General features: G+C 45.0%; 1 protein-coding gene across 3 annotated transcripts in view; it reads left to right on the top strand.

Moving 5' to 3' along the window:
* Positions 1 to 24,358, top strand: part of CHM (CHM Rab escort protein) — a 115,383-nt gene that overhangs the window by 23,117 nt on the left and 67,908 nt on the right. For 2 of the 3 annotated variants that reach the window (XM_088461924.1, XM_088461922.1), the window contains exons 4-7: positions 952 to 1,076; positions 16,920 to 17,259; positions 20,855 to 20,971; positions 21,545 to 21,665. In XM_088461924.1, coding sequence (XP_088318050.1) covers positions 952 to 1,076; positions 16,920 to 17,259; positions 20,855 to 20,971; positions 21,545 to 21,665 — 703 coding nt within the window. The remainder of the gene's footprint in view (positions 1 to 951; positions 1,077 to 16,919; positions 17,260 to 20,854; positions 20,972 to 21,544; positions 21,666 to 24,358) is intronic. The other variant, XM_088461923.1, reaches the window with a different exon arrangement.

Here is a 24,358-nt window from a genome sequence, read left to right as displayed (position 1 = left end):
CTGGAGAGGCTTGGAATCTGATTTGCAACAATTAGTTTGTAAAATAATAAAATTACTTAGATTTTGTACAAACACATATATAATAACACGATATTATATATTCCGTGATCCTGCAGCTTGGTCCTTGCTGCTGGTGCAGATGTTTATTTATCTATGTAATATGTAAATCGGTCATTCTTGTACCATCTTCATAATGTTTGCCATATCCAAGTGCCACTCCTACAAATGGTATCCGGATGGTATATCGACAGTGTCTAGGTAGATAGTCAATAGGTTGACAGGGTCAAAAGGTCAACACATGGCATTTCATGATTTTTCATGGTTTTTGAGGTCATGCAGTTGGTGGAGAGTAATGGTTGGGGACCAGGGGGATGGTTAGGATTAGGCACCAGAAGGATGGTTAGGGTTAGAAACCAGGGGAGGGTTAGGATTGGGCACCAGGGGGATGGTTAGGGTTAGAAACCAGGGGGAGGGTTAGGGTTAGGCAACAGGTGGAGAGTTATGGTTAGACACCAGGGGGAGGGTTAGAGTTAGGCACCAGGGTTTGGGTTAGGGTTAGACACCAGGTGGAGGGAAGGGATTAGGCACCAGGGTTAGAGTTAGGCACCAGGTGGAGAGTTATGGTTAGACACCAGGGGGAAGGTTAGGGTTAGGCACCAGGGTTAGGCACTAGGTGGAGGGTTAGGGTTAGGAACCAGGGAGAGGGTTAAGGATAGACACCAGGGGTGAGTTGGGTACCAGGGGGAGGGTTAGGGCTAGGCAGTAGGGGGAGGGTTAGAGTTAGGAACCAGGGGGAGGGTTAAGGTTAGACACCAGGTGGAGGGTTAGGATGAGGCACCAGGGGGAGGGTTAGGGTTAGGCAACAGGGGGCGGCTTAGGCTATAACGGATTTATAAAAATGTATTATATAATTAACCATGCTATGTCTTGCTCCTTTTCGTTTCCTGCCAGCAGAGAGAATGTAGCGCTGAGGATATTGTGGCTTGTTCAGAACACACTTCAACAACTGAAGAACAGATTCCCCTAAACCAGAGCGACAAAACCATCCAGAACATAGAAATATTCTCCTATTCCAGGTAAGGCAACTTTATATCCGATTGTATTTACCAGTATCTGAGTATCACATTGCGGATTTCTCCAATACCTTGTTTGGGAGTCTTTGTAAAATACATGTAATTAATTCACCAAGCCGTCCTGCTCTCATCCTAACCCTCTGTCCCATGCTCATTATCTACCCATCTGTGTCACCCCTGTCTGTCTGCCCCTCCCCTTTACAATGTAAGCTCTCATGAGCAGGGCCCTTGTCCCTTATGTGATTTTCCTTATCTTATTTATTTATTTATTAACAGTTTCTTATATAGCGCAGCATATTTTGTTGCGCTTTACAATTTGAAACATTAATAGAACAAGACTGGGTAGTTAGAGACAGACATAAAGGTAAGAGGGCCCTGCTCGCAAGCTTACAACCTATAGGGAAAAAGGTGTTGATACACAAGGATAAGGGCTACATCTTGCAAATTGGTCCAGCCCGACTGTTCCTTCTAGCTCCGGCGGGAGGCAGGGCGCCGGAGCTAGAGAGGGCATGCCCGTCCGAGAAGGGGGCGTGGTCATCGGAAAAGGGGGCCTGTCTATAAGACGCGTCCCCTTTTCGTCACTCTTGGGGGCGTGCCCGGCACTTACGGACACGCCGGGCAGCCCCCAAGCCCTGCAGACAGGGAGAATAGATGCCGGGCGCATGCGCACGGCGTCTATTCTCCGGCGGTGACTGGGTCACCGCATGTTTCTCCACCCGCGGGACACTGCGTCCCGCGGGTGAGAACGGCTACCGCAGGCTGTGAGGGCAGGGCGCTTTTTGCCCTCCTCCTGGAGAGCAGGGTGCTTTTTGCCCTCCAGAAGGAGGGCAGGGCGCCGCGCCCCGCTAAAACAGCCTAGCGGGAACGCTAAGCCAGACTGCAGAGGTTCTTGGTGTGATCCAGTCACACAGGAAAGTTGGCCTAGGGCAGTGTTGGCTAACCTTGACACTCCAGCTGTTGTGGAACTATATATCCCAGCATGCCCTGCCACAGTTTTAGCATGCCCTAATAGCAAAACTGTAGCAGTGCATGCTGGGTTATGTAGTTCCATAACAGCTGGAGTGTCGAAGGTTAGCCAACACTGGCCTAGGGTTAGGAGGATGTGAAAGTGAAGAAAGACAGAATATGTGAGGTTATGTGTGGACTGTGAAAGGGGATGTAATTATATAGGGAAGCTATGAAGGTTATGTGGGCGATTCTGGAATTTGATAGGGAATGTTTGGAGACTACCGGAAAGTCTTACTGTGCGTGGGAGGGCATTCCACAGGGTGGGTGCAGCCTAAAAAAAGTCCTGTAACCGTGAATGGGAACAAGTAATGCGTGGGGATGAGAGACGCAGATCTTGTGCTGAGTGGAGAGGGTGGTTAGGGAGATATTTTGAGATGAGTGAAGAGATGTATGTTGGTGTGGTTTGGTTAATAGCTTTATGTGTGAGTAAAAGTATTTTGTATTGAATACGGTAGAAAACCAGTAACCAATGGAGGGACTGACAGAGCGGGGCAGCAGACAATGACCGTTTGGCGAGAAAGATCAGCCTCGCAGCTGCATTCATAATGGATTGTAGTAGGGAGTGCCTGTTTTTGGGAAGACCAGTAAGGAGACTATTGCAATAGTCAATGCGGGAAATAATAAGTGCATGGATTAGCGTTTTTGCTGTGTAAGATATGGTAGAATTTTGGATATGTTTTTCAGATGTATGTAACATGAATTTGAGACAATGTGGGGAACAAAGGACAGTTCAGAGTCAAGGATGACACCTAGGCAGCGAGCTTGTGGGACGGGGTTTATTGTCGAGTTAGAGACATCAGGTTGGTAACTACAAATGGGCCAGTGGAAATATAAATAATTCTGTCTTGGATATATTAAGTTTGAGGTGGTGACATGACATCCAAGACGAAATGGCAGAGAGACATTCAGTGACACGGACCAGCACAGATGGTGACAAATCTGGGGAGGATTGGTAGATTTCAGTATCGTCCGCGTCCAGATGGTACTGAAATCCAAAAGAGCGGATTAGTTTGCCAAGAGAGGTGCTATAGAGCAGAGGACCTAAGACTGAGCCTTGTTGTAGTCCAACTGATAGAGGTAGCGAGGAGGAGGCAGAGTCTGAAAGAGCGATTAGATAGGATGAGAACCAAGAACGGGCCGTGTCCTGCAGACCTCGGGATTGTAGTGTTTGTCTGAAAGGAGAGTGGTCAACAGTGTCAAAGGCAGCAGAGGGATCTGGAAGAATTAGAAGCGAGTAATGGCCTTTAGCCTTGGCAGTGATAGTATTTATACTATGATCTACTCCATACGCCCTACAATGACACCCAACCCCTGGTTTCTGCCGCCCTGCTGTTTATATTACGACCACTGTTGTAGCAATGTTTATATACCATGTACTTGTCCTGCGTTGTCTTGTACTGTAAGTCACTGTTCTGCTCAACTATTTATGTACTGTGTAAGGCGCTGTGGAACCCTTGTGGCGCCATATAAATAAAGGATAATATTAATAAATAATAATCAGTGTTGCGATAATGATGTTTGCACACTAGAAATGAGTTACTGTAGCATTTGCTCAGTGTAACTGCGGTGGAAATATCGCTGTGCGGAGAACTGGTGACTTCTATAGGTTGCGCTTTTTTGTGTTTTTTAATAGCTTTCCGTTTGTGTTGATATTCGGTGATTATCTGGCTGTAGCGCTGCACACTTATATATTGGGTATAATGTTCTGAGAGGCACTTTCCTGATCAGTAATAAGCCCTTATACTAGGCAGTGGCCACAGTATGTTGTTCTTACATCAATGTGCTGTAATAATCCGGGATATTGTACTGGGCCAGCAGATGTTTTGATCTAGAGATATCACGTTTTTTTTTTATCAGAGTGGTTCTATGCACTTATATGTAGCCGCACGTCTGCAGGTAACTTGTAGCATGTGAACAGGCCACAGTGTCAAAGTAAAGACTAAATTGCTGTCAGCATAAATCAGGCTATTAGATTATAATGGAAGATTGCCGTCCTTTCTTTCACATGATGTAGTGATCTGTAATAAACACTATAATTGTGCTCCAACGACCAGGTGCAATCTCAGCTGCTGCCATAGTGTAAAGGGCTGCCTGCTTGCCAACAATAGAAACTAGCAGGTAACGTGCATCTGATGAAGTTTCCAGTCACACAGTGAAACGCGTCAAACACAAATATTGGGCCACTGTCAGAACTAGGACCAGTGATTTATTACACACGCAGTATTGTTGCACATGTGTGATATCTCCGTTCCGGTCACCTGGGAATAGTTTTTGTTTCCATCGCCGCTATCTGTGGACGCACACTTTGGGTGGGGCTTATCGCTTGGGCTAAGCAACCAGCTTCCTTGTAATGTACGCCGCTATCGCAGGTTCAGTGGTTTCCGATAATTGTCACCTTTACTTGCAACACATTTGGGATGCTCCCACCGTCACATAGGACATTTGTGTTCCTGCATAGAGTCACACACCCTGAGTATGTCTAGTGATTGTCATCATACCTTGTGTCTCTCAGCTACACATTAATGCCTATTTTATTTATGTTCCGTAATACTCTTCTCCCCCTTATGGGACAGTTGTGATCCTGATACAGGGGAATATTTCTCAGGTATACGGTGACTCTTTAACATGGCGACTTGTACTTCCATTTTGTTTTGTCATTATAGTTGAGTTCTGCTGGTTTTGAGCATTTGAACATACGTGCTGTATTTCTATTAATTATCGTGTTTCGTATTTTATGCTTAACCTCTTATATACTGTATACTTTCTACTGACATGTTGATCAGTTTGTACACTTAAATATATTGTAACAATCGTGTCGGTGTTATTGCATTGCAGCATTGATTATTTAATTAAATATATTATTGGAAGTATCATGTTTGATTTGATGTTTAATCAGTTGTAACCGCTCTGCCATATAAATGCTGATTTTCATTAGTAGATGAATTCTCACCTCTAATGGAAATGTTAGTACATAATAGTGACCACGAGGTGGCGCTGTTCTGTTGCTGCTTATGAATGATGTATCACGACTTCTTATCTTGGTAAATGTGGGACTTTGCCACCTGTGAGCCCATTTTTGTTGTTTACATTTGTGCGCATCATTTGCACTTATTCACACCTGGTGAAAACGCACATTACCCACTGGAATAAAAGGCGCACGGTTTGCTCTTGTGTTTTGATTAAAGGACGCGCACACTAGAATGAAGATCTGGCCAAGGAAATAATTATGAAATATTGTCCCCGTGCTTTTATGTGATCACTTTACTCCTCAGTGACTTCCTATACTATTATTATATGTTATACTAAATAGCAAAGTCTGGCGATTTCTGGGAAATGTCAGGACGTCTATAGAAATGGCGCACTCGCTCCCCTGTCTCACCTGGCACAGACGCCGAGTGCAGATCGACAACGGACACCGTCAAGTGAAATTCCAATTGCAAAGTGTCTGTATTTATTGGTGCATTGAAGAAGGGGAAATGGTCGGAGCTGTTGTTTATACTCTTCTTCCCGAGCTTTGTGGCTGGAGAGTCCTTGAGGAAATTTGCTCATAAATATTATGACCACTCCACATAAAGCAGGCGGCGCAGGTAGTACCGGGAAACGCGCTGGCACTTCCCAAGCAAATGGCGATTTTGTTTTTTTATGTAAACAATCAATCTCCCGCATTGTGTAATGTGTCATCCTAGCAACTGGTGGGGGAACGTCTGGCGAGGGCCCTGCATGGCAGCCCGCAGACCTAGCTATGTTACCCAATGCGTCTCACAGCCTTCTCTAGTCACCAGTCCTGGTACAGGAGACCTCACTTCTCCAGGACACTGCCGTACAGTATAAGAGTCCCTGTTTATACACCTAGAAGCAAATCAGTTAGAGATTGGACCTATGTATAGGACCAATAGGAAAGCAGACATTGTCCCATCATATCTAAGAAGACCCAGAGGTCCCGGGGGGGGGGGGGGGGGGAGGGGGGGTGTGCTGGACCCTGTTACAGTATACACAAGGGAAGGATAGATTTATCCTCTTTATTGAAACTATGGAAATAAAAAATAGAGTAAATTCAACTGTTTTAAACTTGTTACCACCAACACCCATGGACACCCCAACATTTCTGTGCGTGCTCATAGGAAGCTGTCACCATTATCTCCATCACAGAGGGGGGTTCCATGTTTTATGTAAAGAGAGCTACAGTATACAGTGCATCTGGAAAGTATTCATAGCGCTTCACATTTTCTCACATTTTGTTATGTTACAGCCTTATTCCAAAATGGAATACATTGAATTTTTGTCCTCAAAATTCTACATACAATACCCCATAATGTCAACGTGTAAAAAGTTTTTTTTTGAGATTTTTGCAAATTTTATAAAAAAAAAACAACTAAGAAATCACATGTACATAAGTAGTCACAGCCTTTGTTCAATACTTTGTTGATGCACCTTTGGCAGCAATTACAGCCTCAAGTCTTTTTGAATATGATGCCACAAGCTTGGCACACCTATCTTTGGGCAGTTTCGCCCATTCCTCTTTGCAGCACCTCTTAAGCTCCATCAGGTTGGATGGGAAGCTTCGGTGCAAAGCCATTTTCAGATCTCTCCAGAGATGTTCAATCGGATTCAAGTCTGGGCTCTGGCTGGGTCACTCAAGGACATCCACAGAGTTGTCCTGAAGCCACTGCTTTGATATCTTGGCTGTGTGCTTAGGGTCGTTGTCCTGCTGAAAGATGAACCATCGCCCCAGTCTGAGGTCAAGAGCGCTCTGGAGCAGGTTTTCATCCAGGATGTCTCTGTACAATGCTGCATTCATCTTTCCCTCTATCCTGACTAGTCTCCCAGTTCCTGCCGCTGAAAAACATCCCCACAGCATGATGCTGCCACCACCATGCTTCATTGTAGGGATGGTATTGGCCTGGTGATGAGCGGTGCCTGGTTTCCTCCAAGCATAACGCCTGACATTCACGCCAAAGAGTTCAATCTTTGTCTCATCAGACCAGAGAGTTTTGTTTCTCATGGTCTGAGAATCCTTCAGGTGCATTTTGGCAAACTCCAGGTGGGCTGCCATGTGTTTTTTTTTTTTTTTTTTACTAAGGAGTGGCTTCCGTCTGGCCACTCTACCATACAGGCCTGATTGGTGGATTGCTGCAGACATGGTTGTCCTTCTGGAAGGTTCTCCGCTCTCCACAGTAGAATGCTGTAGCTCTGACAGAGTAACTATCTGGTTCTTGGTCACCTCCCGGACTAGGGCCCTTCTCCCCCAATCGCCCTGTTTAGATGGCCGGCCAACTCTAGCAAGAGTCCTGGTGGTTCCGAACTTCTTTCATTTACGGATGATGGAGGCCACTGTGCTCATTGGGACCTTCAAAGCAGCAGATATTTTTCTGTACCCTCCCCCAGATTTGTGCCTTGAGACAATCCTGTTTTGGAGGTCTATAGACAATTCCTTGGACGTCATGCTTGGTTTGTGCTCTGACATGCACTGTCAAGTGTGGGACCTTATATAGACAGGTGTATGCCTTTCAAAATCATGTCCAATAAACTGAATTTACCATAGGTAGACTGCAGTCAAGCTGTAGGAACATCTCAAGGATGATCAGTGGAAACGGGATGCACCTGAGCTCAATTTTGAGCTTCATGGCAAAGGCTGTGAATACTTATGTACATGTGATTTCTTAGTTTGTTTTTTTTTATTAAATTTGCAAAAATTTCAAAAAAACTTTTTACACGTTGTCATTATGGGGTATTGTGTGTAGAATTTTGAGGACAAAAATTTAATTTCTTCCATTGTGGAATAAGGCTGTAACATAACAAAATGTGGAAAAAGTGAAGCGCTGTGAATACTTTCCGGATGCATTATATGTGCGATATGTACAGAGGTGAAGTTTTGTATGTGAAGGTGAGCGAGTCGGAATGTGTGTGATGGACCTCACCAGAAATATGTCAGTGTGCAATGAACAATTATTTGCATGAACAAAGTTTACATTAATGGAGGGAAATACTTTGCAGCTTGCTCACAGCTACAGTTTGTAGCACCTCAGGTTCATGTAACCACGGGACAGCGGGTGCATTGTGTAGATTTGTAAATGGCCTCATTCTGTGTCAGATAATACAGGCTAATCTGTATAATATAATACCTTATCTAAGTACATAATGGAGGGATCTCAGAGATATAGACTGCACAGACTAAAAAGTGAATATTTGCCTTATATATAAAAACACTGAACCCAAAGTTTACACCAGATTCTTGGCAGCTTCTCTCATTTACTGTGTATTAAAACATTATTTGATGAAATGATACTTGAAGCGTATTCATGATGTCTGCTATCTTTACATTCCTTTATTATGCAGTGTTTTGTTTAAATATAAACTCATTTGAGCGCAAACCGCCATCGATATTATCTAAAGCCGTTTAAGCTCAAAGCACCCTAGTTATTATGAAAAGTAATTGGAGCGCAAACTACCATCATTATTATATAACGTAATTTGTGCGCAATCCATTCTAGTTATTATATAAAGTAATTGCAGTGCAAACCACCATCATTATTATATAACGTAATTTGTGCGCAATCCATTCTAGTTATTATATAAAGTAATTGCAGTGCAAACCACCCTCATTATTATATAGGGTAATTTGTGGGCAAACCATTCTAGTTATTATATAAAGTAATTTCAGTGCACACCACCATCATTATTATATAACGTAATTTGTGCGCAATCCATTCTAGTTATTATATAAAGTAATTGCAGTGCACACCACCATCATTATTATATAACGTAATTTGTGCGCAATCCATTCTAGTTATTATATAAAGTAATTTCAGTGCAAACCACATCATTATTATATAATGTAATATGTGCACAATCCATTCTAGTTATTATATAAAGTAATTTCAGTGCAAACCACCATCATTATTATATAATGTAATATGTGCACAATCCATTCTAGTTATTATATAAAGTAATTGCAGTGCAAACCACCATCATTATTATATAACGTAATTTGTGCGCAATCCATTCTAGTTATTTTTTTAAAGTAATTGCAGTGCAAACCACCCTCATTATTATATAACGTAATATGTGCGCAATCCATTCTAGTTATTATATAAAGTAATTGCAGTGCAAACCACCATCATTATTATATAACGTAATTTGTGCGCAATCCATTCTAGTTATTATATAAAGTAATTGCAGTGCAAACCACCATCATTATTATATAAGGTAATTTGTGCACAATCCATTCTAGTTATTATATAAAGTAATTGCAGTGCACACCACCATCATTATTATATAACGTAATTTGTGCGCAATCCATTCTAGTTATTATATAAAGTAATTGCAGTGCAAACCACCATCATTATTATATAACGTAATTTGTGCGCAATCCATTCTAGTTATTATATAAAGTAATTGCAGTGCAAACCACCATCATTATTATATAACGTAATTTGTGCGCAATCCATTCTAGTTATTATATAAAGTAATTTCAGTGCAAACCACCATCATAATTATATAACGTAATTTGTGCGCAATCCATTCTAGTTATTATATAAAGTAATTGCAGTGCAAACCACCATCATTATTATATAACGTAATTTGTGCGCAATCCATTCTAGTTATTATATAAAGTAACACTCCTCCCTCTGTAGAAAGCTGTTTTATCCTAGTACAGTACAAATAGGGAAGCAGACAAAGGAGCCTTTTAAAACTAAATAGCTGAATAAACCCCAAGACTCCTATTTATAAGGTCGATTTTCCGTTGCACATCACCGGCTATTACACACGAAAAGTCATCGCTCAGCGAGGCAGAAAGCAAAGCCGTCGCGTATTCCTGAGCGCGTTCAGCACAAAGTCGTGCACCAAGCATGTTATCAAACAGGAATCTTCATTAACCCGACAGCATTAACCTAAATAAAAAAAACGTACCACCTTTTCTGCATTTACCCTCATTTTGTCCGTCCCAGTGAATATGGCGACGGGTTGGGCGCGGGGGGGGCGGGGAGGAGTTTTAGCAATGTGCGACCGGTTTGTTTGTTAGAATTTAGCAGATGACTGAGCAGGGTGGAAAGCTCCCCAGGCGCTGTGCTGAATGCTGCTGCTGTGTAGATGGAGATTGCGTCTCTATGTGAGATCTGGTCCAGGCTTCTCTCCTCTGTATACTGATATTAGGATCACACTGGTGTCCCGCGTGCCATAGGTGGGGAATATGACACTACGTTTAGGGAATCTTAAAACTATTATTGAAGTATGCCCCCTGCCTGCATTTTTGGGACAGCTATGCCCCTGCCCACCTGTGGGTGACGGAGGAAAATGAAATAAGACAGAAATTAACTAATAATACATTTAAAGCAGCAACCCAGCAAAGGAGATTTATGTTTTCACTTTAAATAGCAATTTAGGTAAAGATATGGCCATATTCAGCTTTGCTCAAGTCGCACCAAATAGCCCCATTTGGCGGGACATAAACTTTATGGTTTAGCGCGTCAAGTTTGTTCAATTTAAATATAATTATTATAATATTATGTTATATATTCGTCACATCACTAATGCAGCAATAGTACAATGCAGGGGTACACTGACTACTGAGGCTGGCACTGCATGTACTCCTGTGTGTGACAGTCACATCACTAATGCAGCAATAGTACAATGCAGGGGTACACTGACTACTGAGGCTGGCACTGCATGTACTTCTGTGTGTGACAGTCACATCACTAATGCACCAATAGTACAATGCAGGGGTACACTGACTACTGAGGCTGGCACTGCATGTACTCCTGTGTGTGACAGTCACATCACTAATGCAGGGGTACACTGACTACTGAGGCTGGCACTGCATGTACTCCTGTGTGTGACAGTCACATCACTAATGCAGCAATAGTACAATGCAGGGGTACACTGACTACTGAGGCTGGCACTGCATGTACTTCTGTGTGTGACAGTCACATCACTAATGCAGAAATAGTACAATGCAGGGGTACACTGACTACTGAGGCTGGCACTGCATGTACTTCTGTGTGTGACAGTCACATCACTAATGCAGGGGTACACTGACTACTGAGGCTGGCACTGCATGTACTTCTGTGTGTGACAGTCACATCACTAATGCAGGGGTACACTGACTACTGAGGCTGGCACTGCATGTACTTCTGTGTGTGACAGTCACATCACTAATGCAGCAATAGTACAATGCAGGGGTACACTGACTACTGAGGCTGGCACTGCATGTACTCCTGTGTGTGACAGTCACATCACTAATGCAGGGGTACACTGACTACTGAGGCTGGCACTGCATGTACTTTCTTTTTCAGGGTCCATAGGAGGGTGCACAGGGTTACCATGGGGTGTGTGTGGTTGGAGTGATCCAGGCACCAAACATTTAAGCTTTAGCTCCCAGGATGCCTCGGTACTCCGTACATATAGCCCAGCCACAGGCAGACAGTTTTCCGTTGGTGCTGGACAGGATCAGTCGCGCCTTTGATAACAGGGGTGATGCTTTATCAGTCCTAAGCTTTTAATTTTATGAGCTATTTTATTTTTACAACAGAGCAAGCAGTGCTAGGCGTCTTAATGGACGTCTGTGCTGCTGCTCCATCTACCTCTGCCAGCGCCGCAACACCGGTATCTCGTCCAGTGATTACAACGGGAGACAGTGGGGCTTGGCTAGCAGCGACACTGGGGACCCAGGACTGCAGCCGGGCAGCGGAGACGCAGGTAAGTGTCAGTACTTACCTCCGGCGATGGAGACCTGCTGGAGGGCGCTGCAGTGGGGCAACCGGTTTGTCCGGTCTCCCACTAGACCACAGGGGCAAGTTAGACTGGTGCTTGGGACTGTGGCGACTACCATTTTTTTTACAATGCCAGCGCACCCGGGGGGTTAATTCAGCACAGAGGAGGTAGGCTCTCCCCCAGCAGCCCCTACCCCAGCCCAGACGGCGATCCCTCATCCCCTCTTCTGGGCTGCTCCTCCTCCTACCCTCCTCCCTATATGAGACGCTCAGTAACCAGTATTCAGTGCTCTGCTGAAGCTGCTGGTCTCAGGAGGTTTGGGTCCAGTCTCCCTGTATACCTCACCCCAGGGGCCAGGTTATACAGCGCTCAAATCCTACCAACCTATGTGCTTGTGTAGTTGATTCAGAGCCCATTGTAATTATATTTATATGCATTGTATGTAACTTGTGCTAGCTCTTCTGTGGTGATACATTGTAACTTTCTGACTGTTATTCCTATCACTGCTGTTTCTCCTTAACCCTCAACTACCTGGTGTGTAGGGGTTCAATAGTACTTCATTAGTGGCCCAGGCGACATTGGTTAGCCAACCTACGGATCTTTCCATAGACACCCCTTTTCCATTTCCTCTACGGCAGGATCTACTAGCACAGGATCCTTGCCTGTACCTGGACCTACCTCGTCTGTCTTTGACGGCTTGGCGCTTTAGTCTTCCTTCTTAAGAGCCAAGGATTTCTCTCACTTTGTGGTCCAGACGATGCTTAGGGCACGTAAGCCTGCCTCAACCCGCATCTATTGCAGAGTGTGGCACTCTTACATTTCAATAGTGTAGGGTCAGTTGCCTCCCCCAGAGGCTATGACCCTACAGTATTTAGGGTCTCTCAGGTGCTTGCCTTTCTCCAAACTGGGCTAGACCTTGGTCTCCGCCTGACCTCCCTTAGAGTTCAGGTTTCTGCTCTGTCAATCTGGTCCCAGCGAAGGATTCCTCCACCGCCTGATGTTAGAACATTTTTACAGGGTGTTCTCCGCATTCAACCTCCTTTTGTCCCTCCGGTGGCTCCGTAGAATTTGTCCTTGGTTCTCGGGGCTCTACAGGCTCCTTCGTTTGAACCTCTGGACTCAGTAGACCTCAAGTGGCTGACAGAGAAGACGCTCTTTCTCTTCGCTATCTCCTCTGCCCGCAGAGTATCTGATTTGGCAGCACTCTCCTGTTGCTCCCCATTTGTGATCTTTCATCCGGACAGAGCTATCCTCCGTACCAGGGCTGGGTACCTCCCTAAAGTGGTTTCCCGGTTCCATCTGAATGTAGAGATTGTGGTTCCGGCCTTCCAGTCCTCTTATCTTTCTGCAGGTGAAGCTTCCTTGGATGTGGTTCATGCTCTTCGGATCTACGTGGATTGTACTAATTCCTTGAGAAAATCAGATTCTCTTTTTGTGTTGTATGGCTTTCACAAGCGAGGCTGTCCAGCTAACAAACAGACTCTGGCTCGATGACTTCGCATGACAATCTCTCAGCACATTCTACTCGGTCTGTGGGACCCTCGTGGGTGGTTCAACGTGGTGCTTCTGATGTACAATTGTGCAAGGCGGCCACGTGGTGCGTCCACACCTATTCTCAGGTTCTATGCTTTTGGTACCTTTGCCTCTCAGAATGCTTCCTTTGGGCGTTGGATTCTCCTTTTTGCTCAGGAGCATCCCCACCCTTAGGGGAAACTGCTATGGGACATCCCCATGGTATGCCTGTGGATCCCCTATGGACCCTGAAGAAGAAATTAAGAGTTATGGGTGACCGACCTTTGTTAACTCTGTTTCTTCACAGTCCATATGATACACAGGGCGCCCACCCTGACGCACCTGGCCTCAATGGGTATTTTTTCTCTCTTGATCACTGATTCCCTCATCTTCTGGCTTAGTGTTTCTTGAGTGTAATGTCCCAGGTACACTGTGAGCGAATTAGTATGTGGTTAATAATAATAATAATTTTATTTATATAGCGCTTTTCTCCTAAAGGACTCAAAGTGCTTAGAAATGTGGTTAGAAACATGCACACCCATGGCAGAGTGTCTCAGGCCATATGGCGCAAAAATGCAAGGTGAATGAGGACACAACTGTACCTGCTCTTCTACTGTGGGGCAATGGGGGAAATTGCTGTCTCCTTTCAAAACTTTTCTGGAGGGCACAAAATATGGCTGCTTGACACACTCACACACACACACACACATACTCTTACTTGGTGGTAGAGGAGGGAAAAGTAGGGGAAGGACTTTACACTACACAAAGAACAGAGCTCAGGGGGACAATCCAAAGCCTCACCGCTCACTACGCCATGTGACCATAGTTGCCATGATAGTCACATGACAGTGCAGGATTTCCATTTTAACTGGTGGGAGAGCATTAAATAAACAGAACGGGGCCTGTATCTAATGAGCGCATTCTACTAGATTATGGTGAGGGTAAAAGCATCATTATTATTACTTTTGTCCTTTATTCATAAAACGCCACAAGGGGTCTGCACGCAGAGTGCCTATAAAGTTACAGTGCTAGTGTTATTGGACTAAATGAAAGCTACGCTTGAGTACAGAAGGTCACTATAGCTGTAGTCACCGACTAGACATTTGTGCTGGGCCCTCACCACCACGAGTGGAGGGAAACTGTGTCCCTGGTCCTACAACCCCAGAAAATCCTGTAGGCCGCGCTGTCTGTATATGTGGAGAACAGTACAGGTACCGTCTTCTGGGGGCTGCGCCTCCCTGTTACAGAGGGTAAGGGTCTCCTAAAACCTTTGTGTTATAGTGAAGAAATGGGTCACTTTACGCATTTCCCTTAATAAATAGACCTCCTCCTACCCATGTTTCCTCGTGTGCTGGGGACTAAATTGTGCTGATTTGACAACAGTAAGTAAAACTTAATTGAGCCGCTAAGATTGAATTTCGTCCATGAATGGTTCGGTGACCTTTCTACCTGCCTGTTACCGATTACCGCTACCTGTCCCTGTAGGACCTGGGGCTGTCGCAGCATCACCGCAGCCGGCACGCGGCACTAGCCAGCCCTGGTGTATGACAAGAGGCGCACACGTCTGGCCAAACCACAGCCGGGTCTCCCAGCTCCTCTTCTCTCCCCTGCTGGATAAATCCTTATATTTACCCTGCAGTGGAAGCAGCTGGTTATGACTGAGAGACTCCATCCGCTTAATTAGGTTTTACGGTTTATTTTCCCATAAAATACCTTTTTCTTTCTCTCTTAAAAATTGTATCTTTGAGTAGAAATGAATATTAATGATCCTGGCCTCACTTTTTTCCTCTTTGCAATATAGATGTGAATTGAGAAGAAACATTGTCGTCTTGTCTCTGAGAGAGAGGATCCTGCCTGCGCGATTCATCATCGTGATTAGTCTCCTCTCCTTCCTGCAAATCAGAGGCGTAATTGAGTTTCTGAGGGCAGATAGATTAGGCAGAAAAGTCATTTTACACTGGACACATTTAGCAGCGGTGTCAGGGAACAGATAATAGGCACCATAGGCAGCTAACCGCCAACTGTTGTGGAACTACAAATTCCAGCACGCCTTTCTAGAGGGCCTGGCATACACGTGGAGCTGCTTCTTTGCATAGTAGCTATGATGGAGGGGAGGAAATGAAATCAGACAACAAAAATAAACGTTTATCTAGCACAATGGAGAAAAGTCGCACTGAGGATATTGCAGCTGATTGGGACACGTACCTGCTCTCTGTCCGCTGGGCTGTCCGGGATGGATTTGGGTCTTTCCTTCCTACGTTGAGAAGGAAGATAACTTACTTTTACGCTTGTCACTGGCTGGTGGTGAAGGGTGTCACGATTCCTCTGTTTTAGGGGGTAATTGTTTCAGAAAATTGATGCCATTATGGCGTTTATCAGGCGAGTTTCAAGTTGCCAACTGTAATAAAATGCAAGATACACAGACTTGACTGACACCTACCAGAATTAGTCCTGATTAAAGTCGCCATCCAGATTTGTTTAATGACAAACATACAAGTCATCAGCTATTACAGCCGCCATTTGTAAACTTGCCGGTAATGCGACTGATAATCTTTCAGCATAAGAGAGGTCAGCACAGGGCTGATAGACCCAGGAGAGCAGGGCCAGCACAGGGCTGATAGACCCAGGAGAGCAGGGCCAGCACAACAAATACAGACACCCGAGGAATAGCCAACCCTGGGCTGATGGCACTAAGGCTATTTCCTACACCCCTTGGGCGGTGGGTGCAGAGTTAATAAATATATGTAGGATAAATATTGCTTCTTCTTTAATGTCGCACTGCAGGTCCCAGCCAGCCCTGTCTTGCCCAATTTAAATGGCTGTCAGGGCATGTTGGCACTTGGAGAACCACAACTGACAGCATGCCCTGGCAGACAGGTAACGACGGTATATATATATATATCAGGATGTATACACCTTTTGTGAACAAAGAAAAAATAAAATAAACTAATCCCAGACCCCTCATTCACGACTTTGTTACTCACAGTTCTATTGAGTGAGTCCTCTTTGTGCCAGAGTAGGCGCCATATTGGCTAACACGACCGCCTCTTACGAGATCCCGGCGTTAATGGCAGATCATTCGCGAGCACTAGCATGGGAAAGACTGGGAGCGTTCTGATTGGTTAAAGCCCTGCAGCAGCTATACTGTGACCAATGGCAGCAGATGCCCCCCACACGTGATAAATGATGATTTCGCTCTGTCTGATTCCGTGTGTGATGAAAACTGTACGTTGTAATTACGCTTTCACCCAGGCTGGTACTATTAATGTTCAATTAAAAAAATATTTAATGAAATATAATTAAAATAATAATTAATTTGACCGGATCCTCACAATGGTGGTGGCCATTTAGTCTGTACAAATGAACGACGTCTTTAATACCCAGTGAGCCGAGAAGCTTAACATGACATCGGCCCACAGAATGTGTCGGTGTCGGGTACACGGATAATAAATTAGGGGTTGGTGTCCTATTTATTTTTCTGTATAACTATAAAGTCAGTAAAAGTTATAGGAGCCGCGTAATGAAATATGGCTCTTTTTTCAGCACTCCAGGCCGGAGTAGGACACGTGAGATCCCCAATCCCTGCCATTGGCTAAACTGTTATTTCCTTTACAGAAACGGAGACTCTGGAGATGTGGAGGAAGTTGGGGCACTCGGGGTAAATCTAGAATGTTTGACCACCGAACCCGCAGTGCCAGATTCCTCCAGTGAAGCTGCCCCTCAGGAAACTCAGTCCGATGACCAGTCGGACGCTCCGGCAGAAATCCAGGAGACTCGAGAAGCAGAGAATGCAGCCAGCAGTGACCACAGAGAGTCCGCAGGAAGTGACCAGATACCCAGTGCTGATAGTCCTCCGCCCACTGAGGCCGAGCCAAGCTGTGCTGCAACCAAAGCTGTCAGCTATTCTGATATTGTCAGGGAAGGACGGAGATTCAACATTGATCTCGTGTCAAAGGTTGGTGCATAGGACATACCACTACATTGTACATTTATATTGGTTTAGTTTTCAGTGCTAGAAACAGCATATGGCCTCTTTGTTGCTCGCTGGGCTTTACCATCTTCTGTATTCAGTGTATTTACATTTTTATCAGTCAAAAGTTTGAAAAGAGCTGGTGTAGACCAATCAGTGTTAGAACATTCACCGGTCTAAACTGAGCTGTAGCCAATCGGAGTATTAGAACATCTGTAGGACTAGACCAATCTGTAGCCAATCTGAGCATTAGGACAGTCACATGACTAGGCCATCCTGCAGCCACAGGACTAGACCAACTTGCAGCCAATCAGAGCATTAGAACTTTCGTAGGACTAGACCATCCTGTAGCCAGGATGTCCTGTAGCCTGGCATCTGTCTGTATTCCGGGCGTCGGGATTAAGATAGGCATCTGTATTTCGACGCCTATTTTAAGTCCTGTGTCAGTCTTCAGACCAGAGGCATGCCGTCCGCCGGTCTGCTAACTACATCCCGACTAGACCAACCTATAGCCAATCAGAGCATCAGGACAGTCACAGGACTAGACCAACCTGTAGCTAATCAGAGCATTAGGACGGTCACAGGACTAGGCCAACCTGTAGCCAATCAGAGTATTAGGACAGTCATAGGACTAGACCAACCTGTAGCTAATAAGAGCATTAGAACAGTCACGGGACTAGACCAACCTGTAGCCAATCAGAGCATTAGAACATTCACTGGCTATAGGTTGGTCTAGTCCTATCAGGGTATTAGTACAGTCACAGGACTAGACCAACCTGTAGCAAATCAGAGCATTAGTGCAGTCACAAGGCTAGACCGACCTATAGCCAATCAGAGCATTAGAACTTTCATAGGACTAGACCAACCTGTAGCCAATCGGAGCTTTAGTGCAGTCACAGGACTTACCCGGAACCGAGATGCCTCCTGTCAAAATACTGACAGCGGCATCTCGATGGTTGGTATTCCGACAGGGGTCAGGTAAATATACTCACCCTCCCTTCTTGTAGCCTAACCTTAACCCTCCCCACCCTGCACACTAATCCTCCCCGTTAGTGTCTAAACCTATGTCTCCCCCCAACGTGCTTAACCCTAACCCCCCCCCTAGAAGTGCCTTACCCTAACCTCCCCTCAAAAAACGTAACCCTAACCCCGCTATGCTGCCTAAACCTAACACTCCCCCCTTGCGGCTAACAGCTAAGACGCCCCCGACTTACCATGTTCGAGCTGACATCTGTCTGTATTCCGGGCGTCGGGATTAACATAGGCATCTGTATTTCGACGCCTATTTTAAGTCCCGTGTCAGTCTTCAGACCAGAGGCATGCCGTCCGCCGGTCTGCTAACTACATCCCGACTAGACCAACCTATAGCCAATCAGAGCATTAGGACAGTCACAGGACTAGGCCAACCTGTAGCCAATCAGAGCATTAGGACAGTCACAGGACTAGGCCAACCTGTAGCTAATCAGAGCATTAGGACAGTCACAGGACCAGGCCAACCTGTAGCTAATCAGAGCATTAGGACGGTCACAGGACTAGGCCAACCTGTAGCCAATCAGAGCATTAGGACAGTCACAGGACTAGGCCAACCTGTAGCTAATCAGAGCATTAGGACAGTCACAGGACTAGGCCAACCTGTAGCTAATCAGAGCATTAGGACAGTCACAGGACTAGGCCAACATGTAACTAATCAGAGCATTAGGACCGTCACAGGACTAGACCAACCTGTAGCTAATCAGAGCTTTAGGACAGTCACGGGACTAGACCAACCTGTAGCCAATCAGATCATTAGGACGGTCACAGGACTAGGCCAACATGCAGCCATTCAGAGCATTAGGACAGTCATAGGATTAGGCCAACATGCAGCCATTCAGAGCATTAGGACAGTCACAGGACTAGGCCAACATGTAACTAATCAGAGCATTAGGACCGTCACAGGACTAGACCAACCTGTAGCTAATCAGAGCATTAGGACAGTCACAGGACTAGGCCAACCTGTAGCCAATCAGAGCATTAGGACAGTCACAGGACTAGACCGACCTGTAGCCAATCAGAGCTTTAGGACAGTCACGGGACTAGACCAACCTGTAGCCAATCAGAGCATTAGTACAGTCACAGGACTAGACCAACCTGTAGCCAATCAGAGCTTTAGGACAGTCACGGGACTAGACCAACCTGTAGCCAATCAGATCATTAGGACGGTCACAGGACTAGGCCAACATGCAGCCATTCAGAGCATTATAATAGTTTCAGGACTAGACCAACCTGTAGCCAATCAGAGCATTAGTACAGTCACAGGACTAGACCAACCTGTAACCAATCAGAGCATTAGTACAGTCACAGGACTAGACCAACCTGTAACCAATCAGAGCATTAGTACAGTCACAGGACTAGGCCAAACTGTAGCTAATCAGAGCTTTTGACTATTAACTTTCCAGCCATTTAGATTTATCTCCCAGTAATAGTGAAAGAAGTAGCCAACATCTTTAGAAAGACCAGAAATCCCTGGATGCCATTTATCACAGTGCAGCCGGGTATTGGGCAGCTGCTGGGTGCCCCTCGGTGGGAGAGGGTGTCCCTGTGATTGGATGTAAGCATCACATCCTTACCTGGGATGACCTCTCCAGCGAGGTGTGTCCTGCGCCTGTCCAGTCCTCTAGCCAATGGTGTGGAGAGCTACAAAGTGCGCTCTGCTTCCTGTGCATTCCGCAATACGAGGTTTATACTTATCACTTATACTCAGCGCATGGCCCACGTGTAAAAGTGCATTCAGCAATACGAGGCTTACACTTATCACTTATACTCAGCGCATGGCCCACGTGTAAAAGTGCATTTAGCAATACGAGGCTTACACTTATCACTTATACTCAGCGCATGGCCCACGTGTAAAAGTGCATTTAGCAATACGAGGTTTACACTTATCACTTATACTCAGCGCATGGCTCACGTGTAAAAGTGCATCTAGCAATACGAGGCTTACACTTATCACTTATACTCAGCGCATGGCTCACGTGTAAAAGTGCATTTAGCAATACGAGGCTTACACTTATCACTTATACTCAGCGCATGGCTCACGTGTAAAAGTGCATTTAGCAATACGAGGCTTACACTTATCACCTATACTCAGCGCATGGCTCACGTGTAAAAGTGCATTCAGCAATACAAAGGTTACACTTATCACTTATACTCAGCGCATGGCTCACGTGTAAAAGTGCATTTAGCAATACGAGGCTTACACTTATCACTTATACTCAGCGCATGGCTCACGTGTAAAAGTGCATTTAGCAATACGAGGCTTACACTTATCACCTATACTCAGCGCATGGCTCACGTGTAAAAGTGCATTCAGCAATACAAAGCTTACACTTATCACTTATACTCAGCGCATGGCTCACGTGTAAAAGTGCATTTAGCAATACGAGGCTTACACTTATCACTTATACTTAGCGCATGGCCCACGTGTAAAAGTGCATTTAGCAATACGAGGCTTACACTTATCACTTATACTCAGCGCATGGCTCACGTGTAAAAGTGACATTTACATGTATTTAGTTATGTTCATCAGAGTTTGTTTTCTGGGCAGCTCCTGTATTCTCGAGGTTTGTTAATTGATCTACTTATAAAATCCAACGTGAGCCGCTACACGGAGTTTAAGAACGTTACCCGGATCCTGACCTACCACCATGGAAGGATTGAGCAGGTTGGTAGTTTTCCCGTTTCTGTTGAAGTCTGATGAAGACAAGAAGCACATTTACATTAGTCGTGGCCTCCACCATTCATGCGCACTTACGAAACCGCCTATTGGCGTCATTACGGGACTTATTTTGAAATTGGTCGATAAATAATTTTATATTTAGTCTCTTGTTTCTCTATAGTTGTACTGTAAGTCTCAGAACCATCATCCTTGGTAACACAGGCGACACACGTTACGCGATACTGTTACCACATCTGTAGCGCCATTACAGAACCCCATTATATCCATATGACCGAGGAGCCATGTTACCAGCTGCCAAAGCACTATGCTCCTCGGATACCGGGGTGATACTGTACGATCAGACCCTCCAGCTTGCCTGAATAACATCATGACCACCACTGGCCACTCCCAGTGCGCTGTCAGGCCAGCTTGGTCAAACACTAACAAATATGGCTGTCTCATCAGTTTGTAGTCCGATGGTCATGGTGAATAGACATCGTATAACAATCGGGGACAGTATGTGTCTTAGCAAATATCTATGTGGCTGCGATTGTAACGCAGAATTGCGGCTTATTGTAGGTGCCTTGCTCCCGAGCGGACGTATTCTCCAGCAAGCAGCTGTCCATGATAGAGAAGCGAACGCTCATGAAGTTTCTTACATTCTGCGCAGACTACGAGCCGCATAGTGAGGAGTACGAAGGTAGGATCCAGCTGTGATACTTTCCGGGTCTCTAATACCAGTTATCCTGTATAGGAGAGATACTAATAACATTGCACACGTCTCAGGCACTTGTTGGGATGGAAGAGGTTACAGAGGGGTCGGGTATGGGATGCCAGCGCCCCGCAGTCATAATCCCGACAGGGTTAGAATACCGACACTTGTCGGTAAGTACACTACCCCAAATCCTCCCTCCCCATAGCCTAAACCTAACACTCCCCCCCTAGTGCCTAAACCGGAATCAAAACAGGACCCATGTAATTATACGTGTGTGTGTATTCTAGTCTTTTGTCGATTTTTAAAAAAAAATCTTGTTTATAAAAAATGTATCGCTTTAATATATAATCGCTTTGTTTATAGCAAATGTATCGCTTTAATATATAATGGCAACTATACACTTTGGGTCTCATTAAGACCCGCTCGCAAGCGCTTGAGCACTCGCAAGCGGGTCGATGTTGGGCTCTGCGCACGCGCAGCGGCCGCACTGCGCAGGCGCAAGCCCCGGAGCGAGAGAGAAATTCTCTTGCTCCGGGGCTCACTACAAAAGGGGCGGCTGTCGATGGTGATCGGCAGCTCTCCCCGTTTTGTAGGCGTGGCGGGAGGGTGGCTTCACAAACAGAGGCGTTCCCAAACGAAAGCCTGCAGTTTGTGGGCGGCCCCACTGACATCACCAGTGATGTCAGTGGGAGAGCTTCCAGCTCTATTAGAGCCAGAAGCTCTCTGGGGCTTGCGACAGACAAGACCCTACCACAAGGGTCTCGTCGCAAGCCCCGATGGTCGCGATGGTCTTGACCATCGCAACCATCAACCTGGCCGCTCGTTAAAGCTGTGGGTGGTCACCGACAACTTAGCGAGCGGCCAGGAGGCCGGCTCATTTTAGAGATGCAGCCGTCTTCATTCAGAGCGAGCGATTGCATTTTGCGAGTGGCTCTCAATGAGGTGCTTTATCTAATAGAACTTCTATTCATTGCAAACGTATTGCTTTGTAAATGTTGGGGTTACACATAATGCAAATTGGCTCCCGGGGAGGGAGGGAGGGAGGATTCAGATCCATCGCTATAACAGGCATGTTGGGAATTGCATGTTTTATGATAGAAACAAGGACTTGCTACATTTTAGTGTTGCAGTAGTTAGCGGTAAATGTGAGGGAGGTGTAATTAGGATCGTGCATGGAGGAATTTGTTACATACAGTATGTATTGGTAGTTGTTAGATTGCTCTCATTATACAGTATGATCAGCATTTAGCCTATGATCCTGTGCATGGTGTTCATCACTTGTTATAGGGCGACGTGGTGATGTAATATATGTTGTCAGGTCTTCTGGCCGGTGCGAGAGGGATGAAGCCGATGAGCCGCAGTTACTGTATGACATTTATTATGTATGTTGTGGGTCCTATAGTGCAGCCAGTGGTGACTCTGACCTCATTAGTCACCAATTGGTTATATTAGTATTCCCTTTCCTCATGTATTATAAGGATGTTAGATGGCTCTGCTGACTATAAAGGTCTCAGTGTAATATTAGTTCTCTGTGTGTATAATGTGTAATAATCGTTACCACACAAATTGTGTCCTTAATACTGTGCAATGATGTGATGATATTACTCGCAGTGTGATTACGTGACGTCATAGCTTCCTCATTAGGTCCATGATCAGAGTATAATCACACAACACGTCTGTGATCAGAGTATTATAACAACACGTCTGTGATCACAGTATTATAACAGCACGACTGTGATCACGTATTATAACAACACGTCTGTGATCACAGTATTATAACAACACGTCTGTGATCACGGTATTATAACAACATGTCTGTGATCACAGTAATCACACAACATGTCTGTGATCACAGTATAATCACACAACACGTCTGTAATCGGAGTATAATCACACAACACGTCTGTGATCACAGTATTATAACAACATGTTTGTGATCACAGTATAATCACACAACATGTCTGTGATCACAGTATAATCACACAACATGTCTGTGACCAAAGTATAATCACACAACACATCTGTGATCACAGTATAATCACACAACACGTCTGTGATCATAGTATAATCACACAACACGTCTGTGATCACAGTATAATCACACAACACGTCTGTGATCACAGTATTCTAACAACGCGTCTGTGATCACAGTATTATAACAACACGTCTGTGATCACAGTATTATAACAACACGTCTGTGATCACAGTATTATAGCAACAGTTCTGTGTTCACGGTAATATAACAACACGTCTGTGATCACAGTATAATAACAACATGTCTGTGATCACAGTATAATCACACAACACGTCTGTAATCAGAGTATAATCAAACAACACGTCTGTGATCACAGTATTATAACAACATATCTGTGATCACAGTATAATCACACAACACGTCTGTGATCACAGTATTATAACAACACATCTGTGATCAGAGTATTATAACAACACGTCTGTGATCACTGTATTATAACAACACGTCTGTGATCACAGTATTATAACAACACGTCTGTACAACATAATCACACAACGTGTCTGTAATGAGAGTATTATCACACAACACGTGACAATCCTCCAGCTATTTTGGCGGAATCTTATTCCATTTTTCCTTTCTGCAGTTGGTATATAAACTTCTTGCGGTTTTATTGCGCCCTACACCCAAGTGCTTTGCCGTGCCT

Source organism: Taudactylus pleione, unplaced genomic scaffold, assembly GCF_031769625.1.
Source record: "Taudactylus pleione unplaced genomic scaffold, aTauple2 ptg001125l, whole genome shotgun sequence".
NCBI lineage: Eukaryota > Metazoa > Chordata > Amphibia > Anura > Myobatrachidae > Taudactylus > Taudactylus pleione.
The sequence above is the reverse complement of the archived record's forward strand: the minus strand, read 5'-3'. Positions and strand labels throughout refer to the sequence as shown.